Here is a 13,466-nt window from a genome sequence, read left to right as displayed (position 1 = left end):
CGCCGGTGACGCTCGCGCGTCATCAGGGCGCGCCGGAGGGAGGGAGAGTAGGTAGCGGCGCCGCTCGCCGGGGGTAGGGGCGGTGTGACGTCATCAGCGGGGGCCCGCCGGGCCGGGGCCGGTGTGGGGCAGCGCTGTGGGGCGCTCGGCCCCACCCGCTCCCCCCAGCCCCATGGGCCGCCGCCGCCGCCTCCTCTGTGACACCCTCGAGGCCAAGAGGCGCCGCCTGGAGCCGCCGCCGCCGCCGCCGGAGGAGCCGCGGCCCGACGGTACCGGGGGGGGGGACGGGGGACGGAGACGGGCGGGACACGCACACGGACCTGGGGGGGCCCTACTCGGGTACCACAGGCCCCCCCCCCCCCCCCCCCGCAGGCAGCCCGGGGTCGGTGGAAGCGGCGCTGCGGGACGTGGCCGCGCTTTTCCCGCGGGGGCTCTTTGGGGACGCGCTGCCCCCCCTGGTCCTGCGCCATCAGCTCTACAGCCTGGTGAGCGACCGCACCGCCGTGGACCGGCACCTGGTGAGACCCGACCCGGTACGGGGGGATCCCACCCCCGCCCAGGGCAGCCGAACCCCCCCCGACCTCCTCTTCCGACCCCCCCAGAACCACCTGAGGGACGAGGGACGGATCCGGCTGCTCCACCTGGGCCTGGGTGCCGACACGCTGGGGGTCGTCTTCATGGAGCCCTACAAAGAGAAGGTCTGGGGGGGGGGGGCTGGGCGCTGGGGGGGGGTTTGCGGCCCCCCCGACCCTACCTTGCACACCCCCCCCAGGTGCTGGCGGCGGTGGCGGGGACCCCCCAGGCGGGGCTGGTACAGCGGTTCCTGGATTCGGCCGTGGCTGCCTGCCCCGAGCTCAGCTATGAGCAGAGCCGCATGCGGGCGCTGGGCTTCGAGGACAGAGACGTCACGTACGGGGGGGACATGAGGCCGGGGGTGGTGGTCTGGTGGGGCGGGGCCCCCCATGGTGGGGCTGGGGTGGCTGCAGAGGACCCTGAGGTGGGTTTGGGACCCCCGGGGGGTTGGGGTCCCCCGGGGGTGGTGTGGGGCCAGGCTGGGACCCCCAGGGTGGGTCCTGCCACCCCCGCCATGAGTCCTGCCCCCCCCCCCAACATCTCCCCCGTGTCCCCCCCCAGGCAACTGGTGGCCGCAGGGGTGCTGACTGTGCGCGACGCCGGAAGCTGGTGGCTGGCAGTGCCAGGGGTCGGGCGCTTTGTCCGGGCCTTCGTCCGTGGTGCGTGGGGACCCCCGACCCCCCCCTCGGGGCCCCGAAACCCCCAGGGCCCCCCAAATCTGTGGGTCGTGCCCTGCTCCCTCCCCCTCCATGGGCTCCCCTGCCCTTTGGGACCCCCCCACAGGAGTCCCCGGCTCGCAGAGTGGGGGGTCCCCCTCAAACCCTTGGTGACCCCTGACTTCTGACCCCGCAGGGCGCCAGGCGCTGCTGGGCGCGGTCCGCCGGTCACGGCACCGGGAGGTGCTTCTATGGGAGCTGCGGCAGCGAAGGGCCCCCCCAGGCGCCCGCCTGGGGGTCGGGTACCTCCTGCACGACCTGCTGGGGGCCCAGCTGCTGCGCAGGTACCCCCCCCCGACCCCCGGGGTGACCCCTGTGTGACCCCTGTGTGACCCCTGGGGACCCTCTGCATGCCCCCGAGGTGATACCTGACCCCTGGGTGCCCCCCCCCAACACTGGGTGAGCCTTGACCCATGTTTGCCCCCACCCGTGTGACCCCAGGTGATCCCTGTATGCCCCTTCTGTGACCCCCTGACGCCTGTATGACCCCGGGCCAGGCGCTGACCCCTCCCCTCCCCCACAGCGTCCCCACCACTTCGGGGCCGATGCTGCGATTGGCCGAGCCCTGACCGGACGCTTCCCAGCATGCAACGGGGCCTTGTGGACCAAGGGGGTGTGGCCACGTCCTCCGTGAGGGTGCGGGGTTAAGGCGGACCCCACCCTTCCAAAAGGGGTGTGGCTGAGAGCCGTCTTAGCCCCGCCCCCTTCGAGGGTGGCCCCGCCCCCCTGCGGGTTGGGGTTCCGGGGTGGCCTGGGCTGGGTGGTGGGAGCGAAAAAGTGCATTAAAAGTGTTGTTTGGTTTTTTTTTTTCCCCTCTCCCCACCATAAAATTCGCTGGTTTTCGCTGGTCGGGCCCTCCGCTCTCCTCCCTCCGGGCGTTGCCGCTTTAAGGCTTGGCCCCGCCCCCTCAGCGCGGCGGGCGGTGGCACGTGACGGCGGCGCCTTAAAGGGGCCGCGATGGGTCCGGGCCGGCTCCTCCCGGGGCTGCTCCTGGCGATCGGTGCCGCCGCCCGCTGGGCCGCGACCCCCGAGACGGTACCGGGGGGGCGGGGGGGGCTTCGGGGGAGGGGGGGGGCGGGCTGGCTACGGCAGGACCCTCCCGCACCCAACCCCCCACGTCCCGGGGACCCCCCCCAATCCCCCCCCAGGGCCCCCTGATCCCCCCAAAGCCACCCCCGGGTCCCCCGTTGCCCCCACCACCCCCTTTTGCCCCCCACCGATGCCCCCCCAAGCTCCCTGCCTCCCCATTTGTCTCTCTTTCACCCGCCCGGCCCCCTCGATGGCCCCCACGTTCCCCCAGAGCCCCCCCGTAGCCGCTACAGTGCCCCCCAATATACTCTAGTGCCTCCAACACACCCCATTGATGCCCCCCGACCCCCCCCAAGCCCCTGGAGCCCCTCAATGCCGCCACCAGACCCCCGGTGCCCCCCTGTAGCCCCCCCAATGACCGCAAAGCCCTTCTCTACCCCCCCAGGGCCCCCCAGTGCCCTTTAGTCCCCCTCTCACTCCCCATTAATGCCCCAACAACACTTCCAAAGCCCCTTGGCCCCCCCCCTTGAGCACCCCAATGCCCCCACCAGACCCCCAATGCCCCCTATAGCCCCCCCAGTGGTGCCCAAAGCTCCCCCTACCCCCTCCAGGGCCCCCCAGTGCCCCTTAGTCCCCTTTTACTCCCCATTAACGGCCCCCTCCTCACTCTGACTCCCCCCTGTCCCCCCCCAGGTGCGCCCGCGGGTGGTGCGGGAGCAGCTGCTGTGGGTGAGCGGGGAGGGGCGCGGGGGGGTCCACACCTTCCGGGTGCCGCTGGTGGTCGTCACCCCCGGGGGGGCCCTGCTGGCCTGCGCCGAGGGGCGCAAGCGCTCGGCCGCCGACGTGGGGGCCAAGGTCATCGCCTGCCGCCACTCTCCCGACGGAGGTGGGGGGGGTTCCTGGAGGGGGGTCTGGGAGGTGTTTGGGGGATCCTGGGGGGGCTGAGTGGTTCTGGGGGGGTCGGAGAAATCTTTTGGGTGTTTTGGGGGGATCTAGGAGGATTGGGGGGGCACTAAGGGGTCTGAGAGGTTCAGGGGGGCAGAAAGATACTTGGGGTGTCTTGGCGAGGTCGGGGGGAACCCTTGGGGGTATGAGAGGTTCTTGGGGGGTTCAGAAAGGTCTTGGAGGGGGGTTTGGGGGGGTTTGAGAGCTCCTGGGAGGGGGCGGGGGGGTCTGTGGGGGAGGTTGTGGTGGTCCATGGGGGCTCCTGGGGGGCCCCTGTTGGAAATGGGGGGGGTCCTGAGAGTTTGGGGGTTCTGGGTGGTGCCTTGGGGCTCTCGGGGGGGATCTTGGGGGGTGGGGGCCCTGTAGGGGGCTGGGGGTGGGTCAGGGGGGTCTGGGGGGGTGTCTGACCGCGTGCCCCCCCCCCCCCAAGGCGCGACGTGGGGCCCGACGCGGGTGGCAGCGGATGATGGCTCGGCGGGGGATGGGCTGAGCCTGGGAGCGCTGGCGGTGGCGGGGGGGGAGGTGCTGCTGCTCTTTGCCCGCTGCGCCCACCCCCCCCAAGCCTGCGGCCCCCCCAGCACCCACCTCCTGCGCAGCCACAACGGCGGCCGCTCCTGGGGGCCCCCCCAAAACCTCTCGGGGGTCGTCGGTAACGAGGTCTTCGCCCCCGGGCCTGGCTATGGCATCCAGGTACGGGGGGGGGGGGCGGCCAGGCGTTCAGAGAAGGGTGGGGGGGACCCAAGCATCTGGGAATTGGGGGGGGTGGGCGTGGATCTGTGGGGACCTGGGGGTCCAGGGCGGTCCTAGGTGTGTGTGTGTGTCGTTCCCCTCCCCAGAAGCAGCGAGCGCCGGGGCGGGGGCGCCTGGTGTTCTGCGGCCATGGGACGCTGGAGCGGGACGGGGTCTTGCTGCTGCTGAGTGACGACGGGGGGCGGCACTGGCGGCGGGGGGGGGCTCTGCCCGCCATCCCCTTTGGAGCCCCCCGCCACCCCCGCGACTTCACCCCCGACGAGTGCCAGGTGGGGAGAAACTCGGGCGTCCAGGGCAGGGGGCGTCTGTGGCACTGGGGGTGTCTCCCTGGAGACCCAGGCGACTGGGGATGGGGGGGCACCCTGGTATGTGGGAGTGAAGGGGGGACAGTGGTGCTTGGGGGAAGTCCAGGGCAGTGTGTGTGTGGGGTCTCCCTGGGGACCCAGACGTCTAGAAGCCCCCCCGAAGGGACCCAGGCATCTGAGAATGGGGGGGGACCCCAGTATCTGGGGGGGGCAGGGCAATGGGGGTCTCTCTGGAGACCCAGGGGTCTGGGGAGGACACCCAGGCAGCCGTGGGGGGAGCGATCCAGGTGTCCCGGGGGGACCCAGGGGTGTGTGTGTGGGGGTACCAGGTGTCAGGGGGGACCCGGACATCTGGGCAGGGGGGACCCAGGGGTGTGGGGGGTCCCAGGGGTCAGGGGACGACGACATGTGGGGGTCCGGGGCGGGGGTCACTCAGTCATGCAACTGCCCATAGCCCTACGAGCTGCCCGACGGCTCCATCGCCATCAACATCCGGAACCAAAACTTCTACCGGTGCCGGTGCCGGATGGTGGCACGGAGCTGGGACGGGGGCGAGACCCTCCCCCCCGACGCTGTCACCTTCGACCCTGCCCTGGTTGACCCCGCGGTGGCGGCCGGCGTCCTCGTCACCAGCGGCCTCGTGTTCTTCAGCAACCCTGCCCACGAGAGCCAGCGTGAGCGGGGGGGGATTTGGGGGTCGGGGGGGGCCGGGGGTGCTGGGCTTGGGGGGGAAAGAAGGGGCTTGGGGCGGGGCTTGGGGCGGGGGGCGTGGTCTGGGATGGTGGGCGTGGCCTGAGGCAGCGGGAGTAGCCGGCGTGACTTGACAGCAGGGGGTGGCTCTGGCTCGGTGGGCGTGGTCTGGGATGGTGAGTGTGGCTTGCGAGGGCGCGCCCCCACCGACCCCGCCCCTCTCGCAGGGGTGAACCTGACCCTGCGCTGGAGCTTCACTAACGGCACCACGTGGTGGGGGCGGGGCCTGCAGGTGTGGGCGGGGCCCAGCGGGTACTCCTCGATGGCGGCCCCGCCCCCCGGCGATCAGGGCGACGCCCCCCTGCTCTACCTCATCTACGAGAAGGGGCGGAGCCTCTCCACAGAGACCGTGTCATTGGCCACCATCAGCATCGCGGGCGATGTCTGACTTGGCCACGCCCCCCCGTGGAGGGGTGTCTCAATAAAGGGGTTCGCTCAGCCCGGCTTGCGTCATCACTGGGGGGAGGGGGGGCGTGGCCAGGCGGTGGCGGGAGCTGTCGCCATAGCGACGCGGTGGGGGCGGGCCCGCGGGTTCGGGGCGGGGCTCTCCGCCCGGCGCCGTCGCCGTCGCCTTAGCAACGGCGGCGACCGTCCTCCTCCGAGGACCCCGGCGCGGAGCTGCCCGCAGCGGCGCCTGCGCGGAGATCGTTCCCCGCGGGGAGGCGGTGGCGGGCCCCGGTCGGGGCCGCGGCAGTGGGGGAGGGCGGGGGGCGGCGGGGCCGGGGGGGGGGAGAGAGGCGCGGGGAGGTGGCGGGGGCGCGGATGGAGCCGGGCGGACTCAGGCGATTGTGAGGGGCAGCCCCGGGGTAGGGGGACCTGAGCGGCATCGCGGGCGAGGCGGTCCCGGAAGTGACGCCTGCGCAGCCCCGCCCACTCCCTCCCGCGGCGGTCGCAGCGCTCGGCGGTAAGTGATGGCGGCGCGGCCCAGCCCGGCCCCGGCATCGGTCGCGCATCGCCGCTCCCACCGCCCATCGGGGCCCCGCGGCCGCCGATACCCCGCGGCCAGGCCCGTCCGCGCCCGCCGCCGCCCTCGGCGCCCGGAGCCGCCGCTCTGGGAGGGGGGCGCTCCCGGCCTGCCGCCATTGTGGGCGCCAAGATGGCGGCGGCGGGGCCTGGGGGAGGCCCGGGGTGTGTGTGTGGGGGGGCGCTGAGGGGGAAACACGGACCCCGCGGCCGGGGGGGGGCGGGCCGGGCCCGAGCGGCCGGTTCCTTGGCGGGAAGGAAGAGGATTGGCTGGGGCCGGCGGGGGAGGGGCCCGGGGGGGCGGGTCTTGGCGGGGGGGGCCGGTCCACCGGAGTGTCTCGGTGGGGCGAGGGGGTCCCGGGGGGGGGCCGGCTCTGTGGGGTGCGCTGACACTGGGGTCCCGCTGTGGGGTGAGGGGGGGGGGTGGTCCGTGTGGGGGGAGGGGAGACCCCCGCTCTGAACGTCCCCCCCACAGCCCGTCAGGATGGCGGAGAACGACGTGGACAACGAGCTGCTGGATTATGAGGACGACGAGGTGGAGAACGCGGCGGGGGCCGACGGGGCCGAGGCGCCGCCCAAGAAGGACGTGAAGGGCTCCTACGTCTCCATCCACAGCTCTGGCTTCCGCGATTTCCTCCTCAAACCTGAGCTGCTTCGTGCCATTGTCGATTGCGGCTTTGAGCACCCCTCCGAAGGTGACCGGATGGGGAGGGCGCCGGGGGCGGGGGGGTGTTTTGGGGTCTCTCCCCAGCGGCGCTGACAGCCCCCCTCCCTCCTCCGCTCCCCCACAGTGCAGCACGAGTGCATCCCGCAGGCCATCCTGGGCATGGACGTGCTCTGCCAGGCTAAATCCGGCATGGGCAAGACGGCTGTTTTTGTCCTGGCCACGCTGCAGCAGCTGGAGCCTGTCACGGGGCAGGTGAGGGGCCCCCCCCCGGGGCTTTGACGTGGCGTTTGGGGGGCTCACACAGCGCTGAGCCCGCCTTTTGCTGGTGTCGTTTGCTCAGGTGTCAGTGCTGGTGATGTGTCACACGCGGGAGCTGGCTTTCCAGATCAGCAAGGAGTATGAGAGGTTTTCCAAGTACATGCCCAGCGTTAAGGTGAGGGGGTTGGGGGGGTTGGAGGGTGGGCGGTCCCTCGGAGAGGGGGTGGGCGTAAAGGGGCGCTCAGAGAGTGGGAAATGGTGTGGGGAAGGGACACGGGGAAGCTGGAAGTGGGGGATGTAAGATAAGGAGACGCTGCAGGCACTGGGGACCTCCCTAGGGGGTTTTGGGGGTATCAGTTTTGGGAGAGGGACCTTAAATCATCTTAAAGAGTTTTGGGGCACCCCAAAATCCCAGCAAGGGAGGGGGAGGTCCTGGCAAAGGGGGGAGCTGAGGTTGGGGGGCATCAGGGCGCAAAGGGGGGTTCAGGGAGTGGGAAATGGGGTAGGAAAAGGACTTTTGGGGAGATGGGCCAGCCCAGAGGTGTTTGGGGGGTGTCAGTTTTAGTGGAAGAGCCTTAAACGGCCGAGGGGACCCCAGAATCTTGGCAAAAGTGGGGTATAGCAGTAGAAGAAGGTTGGGGGGGGTCTGAGCACACCCCCCCCCCCCACAGGTGGCGGTGTTCTTCGGGGGGCTGTCGATCAAGAAGGATGAGGAGGTGCTGAAGAAGAACTGCCCCCACATCGTCGTGGGGACTCCGGGCCGTATCCTGGCTCTGGCCCGCAACAAGAGCCTCAACCTGAAGCACATCAAGCACTTCATCCTGGACGAGTGCGACAAGATGCTCGAGCAGCTCGGTGAGTCCAGGGAGGGGGTCCCGGGTGAGGTTCGGGGGGGACCCAGGCATCCAGGAGGAGATCTGGAGAGATCCAGACATCCAGGAGGAGATTTGGGGGAGATCCGATGGTTTGCAGGAGGACCCAGGGGTCTGGCACAGCCTCATGGGGGATTCAGGTGTTCTTGGTGGGGGGGACACCCGAGAATTTTAGGAGGGGGAGGCCAGTGTCAGAAGGGGGGGGGGGACGACAACCCAAGGTCCAGGTGTGACCCCACAGAGGACGCTCGTGTCCAGGCCCTTTCCCCCTAAAGCTGGGTGCTGCTCAGCCTGGCCGCCCCCACCTCCAGCCCCCCCCCCTCCCCGTAACCCACCCTGGCCCCTCCTAACCCCCTCGTCTGTCCCCGACCTCAGACATGCGTCGGGACGTCCAGGAGATCTTCCGCATGACCCCGCACGAAAAGCAGGTCATGATGTTCAGCGCCACCCTCAGCAAGGAAATCCGCCCCGTCTGCCGCAAATTCATGCAAGACGTAATTACCCCTTCTACCTTCTTTGCCCCCGGCGCCCGCCCCGGCGCGGGGGGCTGCCCCCGGCCCCCGCCCCCCCTGCGGAAGATCTCTCGGGTCTCCCCCCTCCAGCCGCCCCCCTTCTTCTTCCTCCTCCTCCTCCTCCTCCTCCTCCTCTTCCTCGCTCCGTCCCGCCCGCCCCCCAAAAACCGCCCGGCGGACGGCGAAGAGCCCCCCCACACGCACTCGAGCGAGTAAGTGCCTGCGGCTCTCGGCCCCCCCGGCCCCCCCCGGCGCTCCGGCAGACGGCGGCGAGGAGACGGCGGGACCCGGACGGCCTCGGCACGGCGCGGCGCGGCCTCGGCGCGGCTCGGCCCGGCCCGGACTCCTCCAGGCGCCCGGACCCGCTTATCCTTTTCCTGGAGCCGGCGGAGAGCAGGATTCAGGGGGGCGGGGGGTGGGGGGGGTAACGGGGCAGGTGGGGGGACACCCCCGGGGCTGTGCTGGGGGGGCAGGGCCCCTCCTGCGGGGCCATGGGGGATCTGTGGGGTGCAAGGGGCCTGTGGGGCCTTGTCGGGATCCCGATGCCGTATTGGGGTTCAGGGGGCTGTAGGGCGCTACAGGGCGACTGTGGGGTACGTTATGGTACGGGGAAAAGATGAAGCTGACTTGGGGGCAGTGATGTATATCTTTATAGGGCTGCATGACGATGCAGAGTGCTATAGCGTGCTGTAGCTTAGCAGTAGGTTTGTGATATACAGTAGGAACCTTGTGGGATTGTATTGGGATGTTTGGGGCCGTGTAGGGGGCTATAGAGCGCTATAGAGTATTTGCAGGGTTGTGTTGGGGTACAGGGATCTATATGGTGGTGTAGGATATCTATAGGGATGTGTTAGATTGTAGGGAACTTATGGGGCAGTGTGCGGATGCAGGGATCCATAGGGTATATCTGGGGCTGTTTTGGGGTGCAGGGCACCCATGGGACCATATCAGGGTCCCCAGGGGCTATATTGGGGTGCAGAGAGCGCCAGGGATCTGTAGAGTGTCCGTGGGAATGTATTGGGATCTTTGGGATCTTACTGGGGTCCATAGGGCTGTTTTGGGGGGCAGGGCTCCTGTGGGGGTCCCAGGCAGATGTGTTGGTGACCTTGGGGCCATACTGGGGTGCAGGGGATTATAGGGGACCTTTGGGATGGTATTGGGGTCCATGCGGACTTCATTGGGATGGAGGAAACCCGTGGGGCCATGTTGGGGTGCTGTGGGATCATGTTGGGGTCCTCGGGGACGTAACATCCCCTTAGGGTTGTACTGGCGTCCTTGGGACTGTCTCGGGGTTCCTGGAACCATGGGGGGGGTCATGGGGCTGTAGTGGGGTGCAGGGAGCCATAGGGGTCCCACGGGGCCGTAATGGGGTCCCAGGGGCCATATCGGGGTGTAGGGGACTGTAGGGGTCCTGTGGGGCCATATTGGGGTCCTCAGGAACTGTATTGGGGTGCAGGGCACTATAGAGGTACTGTGGGTCCCTGTTGAGGTCCTCGGGAGTCGTATTGGGGTGCAGGGACCCTATGGAGCTATATATGGGCCCCTGAAACTATATTGTGGTCCAGGGACCATATTGGGGTCTTTGGGAGCCTACGGTGCAGTACTGGGGTTCCTGGAGGCTCTGCTGGGGTCCTTAGAGTGCCCAGGGCACCATATTGGGGTCCTTAGGAGCTGTATTGGGGTGCAGGGAGCCATAGGAGCCCCATGAGGCTGTATTGGGATTTGTGGGAGTTGTATTATGGTCCCTGGGGCCGTATTGGGGTCTTTGGGAGCTGTATTGGGGTACAGGAAGCCGTATTGGGGTCCTTGGAAGCTGTATTGGGGTACAGGGAAGGATAGGGGTCCAAAGGGGACGTATTGGGGTCTCTGGGGCCATATTGGGGTACAGGGGAGCATGGGGTCCCATGGGGCCCTATTGGGGTCCCTGGGGCTGTATTGGGGTACAGGAGACCATGTAGGGGTCCTTGGGAGTTGTATTGGGGTGTAGGGAGTCATACTGGGGTCCCATGGGGCCCTATTGGGGTCCTGGGGCCGTATTGGGGTGCAGGGGACTATAGGGGTCCTGGGGGGCATATTGGGGTCCCAGGGGCTGTATTGGGGTATAGGAAGCCATATTGGGAACCCTGGGGCCATTTTGGGGTGCTGGGAGCCTATGAGGCCGTACTGGGGTCCCTGGAGGCTCTGCTGGTGTCCCTGGAGGCTCTGCTGGGGTCATTAGAGTGCCCAGGGAGCCGTATTGGGGTCCCTGGGGCCGTATTGGGTCCCTGGGGCCATATTGGGGTACAGGGGAGCATAGGGGTCCTGTGGGACCGCACTGGGGTGCAGGGGACCATAGGAGTCCCTGGGGCCGTACTGGGGTATAGGAAGCCATATTGGGGTTCTTGGGAGTTGTATTGGGGTGCAGGGAGCCATGCTGGGGTCCCCTGGGGCCCTGTTGGGGTCCCTGGGAGCTGTATTGGGCTGCAGGAGACTGTAGGGGTCCCGTGGGGCCGTAGTGGGGTCCTGGGGCTGTATCGGGGTGCAGGGGACTATGGGGGTCCCCTGGGGCCCTGTTGGGGTCCCAGGGGCTGTATTGGGGTCCAGGGAGCCACGTAGGGGGTCCCGTGGGTCCCTGTTGGGGTCCTGGGGGCCGTGTTGGGGTGCAGGGAGCCCTGGGGCGCCCATGGGGCTGTAGGGGGGCCATCGAGGCCGTGTTGGGGTGCAGTGGGGGGGGGCCGCCGGGGGGGCGCCGGGGCGGGGGCTGAGCGCTGTCCCCCCCCCAGCCGATGGAGATCTTCGTGGACGACGAGACGAAGCTGACGCTGCACGGGCTGCAGCAGTACTACGTCAAGCTGAAGGACAACGAGAAGAACCGCAAGCTCTTCGACCTGCTGGACGTCCTTGAGTTCAACCAGGTGGGGGGACCCCGAAATCGGGGGGGACACACACAGACAACAAGACCCCAAAATCTGGGGGGCGCCAGGAGCTCTCGGAGTCAGGGTGGAGGAGGGGGATCTTGGTGTCTGGGGAGGGCTTGGGGGTTTAAGGGGGGGTCCAGGAGAGGACCCCAAGGTCTGGGGGGACCCCGAAGTCCGGGGGCCCTGGAGGTGAATCCAAGAGAGATTTTGGGGGGGTCTGGGATAGGATGCCAGTACGTGGGGGGGGTCTCAGAGGTGACTTAAGGCATCCAGGAGAGGTTTGGGGGCTCTAGGGCAGGTACTCAGTGTTTGGGGGGGGAACCCAGTGTCTGGGAGGGCTCTTGGCAGGGGAGGGGGTCTGTAGGGCAGGACCCCAGTATCGTGGGGGGGGGGCCACCCACTCTCACCCCCCCCTAATCTGTGCCCCCCCCCCCAAGGTGGTGATCTTCGTCAAGTCGGTGCAGCGCTGCATTGCCCTGGCCCAGCTGCTGGTGGAGCAGAACTTCCCGGCCATCGCCATCCACCGCGGCATGCCCCAGGAGGAACGGTATGGCCCTGGGGGGAGCCGGGGGGGCCCTGACCCCCCTGACACCCCCTTAACTTCCCGCCCCCCCCTTCCCCAGGCTGTCACGGTACCAGCAGTTCAAGGATTTCCAACGCCGCATCTTGGTGGCCACCAACCTCTTTGGGCGCGGGATGGACATCGAGCGGGTCAACATCGCCTTCAACTACGACATGCCCGAGGACTCCGACACCTACCTGCACCGGGTGGGGGGGCTCTCTGTGCTGGGGGGGGCTGCCTGTGAGGGGGGGTCCCTGCCTGTGAGCTGGGAGGGTGTAGGGGGGCTGCAGGTGAGGGAAAAGGGGGTTGTGGGGTGTACGGGGGTCTGCGGTGGCACTGGGGGGTGATACGGGGCTGGGGGGGGGGCTCTGGGTTTTCGGGGGGGTATGGAGATGTGGGGAGGCTTTGGATCCTGGTGGGGGCTTTTGGGAGGATGCTGTGGGGTAGGTGGGGAGGTTTTGGGGGGTGTGAGGATGGGGGGGGCTTGGGGGTGTTTGGGGGGGCTCTGTGGGGCATGGGGGGGACATGTCCAGATCTTGGAGGGGTTATAAGGACTGGGGGGGCTCCGTATCCTCAGGGGCTTTTTGGGGTTCTGTGCACCCCAGGGGTGCTATGGGGGTCCCAGGGGGGCAGGGGGGGTGCAGGGTTGTCCCGGGGGTGTCTCCGCACCCTGACCCCCCCCCGTGTCCCCCCCCAGGTGGCGCGGGCGGGGCGTTTCGGCACCAAGGGGCTGGCCATCACCTTCGTGTCGGACGAGAACGACGCCAAGATCCTCAACGACGTCCAGGATCGCTTCGAGGTCAACATCAGCGAGCTGCCAGACGAGATCGACATCTCCTCCTACAGTGAGGGGGGGGCCGGGGGGGCCAGGGAGGACGGGGTTTGGGGTGAGCGGCAGCGAGCTGGCCCGTGCACAGTCTGCCTCTCCTAGAGGGGGTGTGGGGCTGGGGAGGGGGGTCTGGAAGAGTTTTGGGGACATGGGGCGGGTCTCAGGGGGTTTTGGGCGGGGGGGGATGGTTTGGGGCAGCGAGCTGCCCCATATGATCCATGTGGTCCTATGGGGAGTGAGGGTTCTGGGGGGGTCTTGGGGGGGTCTGGGTGGGGCAGGGGGGGAGCTGCAGGGCAGCTGTGGGGAGTGGGGGGCTGGAGGGATCCTGGGGAAAAAGGGGGAGGGGGCTGGGGAAGCTGGACCCACCCCCCACCTGACCCCTCTCTCCCCCTCCCACAGTCGAGCAGACCCGATAAAGGCCCCCACGGCCCCACCAGGACCCGCCGCCGCTGGAGCCGACCCCCACCGCCCCCCCACGCCAGCCCGGCTGCGGGGGAGGGGCCGCCCCCCCCCCGGCCGGGGGTTTTATAGAAAAAAAGCCTGAAAAGACAAAAAAAAGAAAAGGAAAAAACACCCCTCACACCGCCAGCCCGGGGGGGGCAGGGCCCCGGGGGCCCCCCTGAACCCCCCCGGGGCCCCTCTGCCCCCCCCGGGATCCCCCCGCCCCCCCCGGCTGTACAATTTCTGGTTTTTTTGGTAATAAAGTTGCCTGACCCGGCCGTGACCTCGGGACTGACTGGGGGCGGGGCCTGGGGGGGCGGGGCGTGAGGGCGGGGCTGGGTTAGCCTGGAAGGGGCGGGGCGGGAGGCGGGGTCTTGGGGAAGGGCGGGGCCGCGCT

At 68.8% G+C, this 13,466-nt stretch overlaps 3 protein-coding genes across 3 annotated transcripts; all 3 read left to right on the top strand.

Annotated features, from left to right (window-relative positions):
- The first annotated feature begins 9 nt into the window (after nucleotides 1-9).
- On the top strand, nucleotides 10-2,075 carry STK19 (serine/threonine kinase 19). Its single transcript, XM_069774158.1, has 7 exons — nucleotides 10-269; nucleotides 373-518; nucleotides 603-698; nucleotides 773-909; nucleotides 1,135-1,232; nucleotides 1,426-1,573; nucleotides 1,813-2,075. Exons 1-7 carry the CDS (start codon nucleotides 173-175, stop codon nucleotides 1,856-1,858), a joined length of 768 nt encoding a protein of 255 aa, XP_069630259.1. The 5' UTR covers nucleotides 10-172; the 3' UTR covers nucleotides 1,859-2,075.
- A 30-nt stretch (nucleotides 2,076-2,105) lies between these two features.
- Nucleotides 2,106-5,506, top strand: NEU1 (neuraminidase 1). Its single transcript, XM_069774120.1, has 6 exons — nucleotides 2,106-2,324; nucleotides 3,012-3,204; nucleotides 3,694-3,953; nucleotides 4,100-4,282; nucleotides 4,773-4,992; nucleotides 5,236-5,506. The coding sequence occupies exons 1-6, from the start codon at nucleotides 2,247-2,249 to the stop codon at nucleotides 5,454-5,456; spliced, it is 1,155 nt and encodes a 384-aa protein (XP_069630221.1). The 5' UTR covers nucleotides 2,106-2,246; the 3' UTR covers nucleotides 5,457-5,506.
- Nucleotides 5,507-5,819: 313 nt separating this feature from the next.
- Nucleotides 5,820-13,352, top strand: DDX39B (DExD-box helicase 39B). Its single transcript, XM_069774110.1, has 11 exons — nucleotides 5,820-5,972; nucleotides 6,507-6,726; nucleotides 6,823-6,950; nucleotides 7,039-7,131; nucleotides 7,628-7,811; nucleotides 8,204-8,322; nucleotides 11,103-11,234; nucleotides 11,675-11,784; nucleotides 11,861-12,005; nucleotides 12,497-12,644; nucleotides 13,028-13,352. Exons 2-11 carry the CDS (start codon nucleotides 6,516-6,518, stop codon nucleotides 13,042-13,044), a joined length of 1,287 nt encoding a protein of 428 aa, XP_069630211.1. The 5' UTR covers nucleotides 5,820-5,972; nucleotides 6,507-6,515; the 3' UTR covers nucleotides 13,045-13,352.
- Nucleotides 13,353-13,466: the final 114 nt, after the last annotated feature.

The sequence above is a fragment of the Haliaeetus albicilla genome, chromosome 29, assembly GCF_947461875.1.
Source record: "Haliaeetus albicilla chromosome 29, bHalAlb1.1, whole genome shotgun sequence".
Lineage (NCBI taxonomy): Eukaryota > Metazoa > Chordata > Aves > Accipitriformes > Accipitridae > Haliaeetus > Haliaeetus albicilla.
The sequence above is the reverse complement of the archived record's forward strand: the minus strand, read 5'-3'. Positions and strand labels throughout refer to the sequence as shown.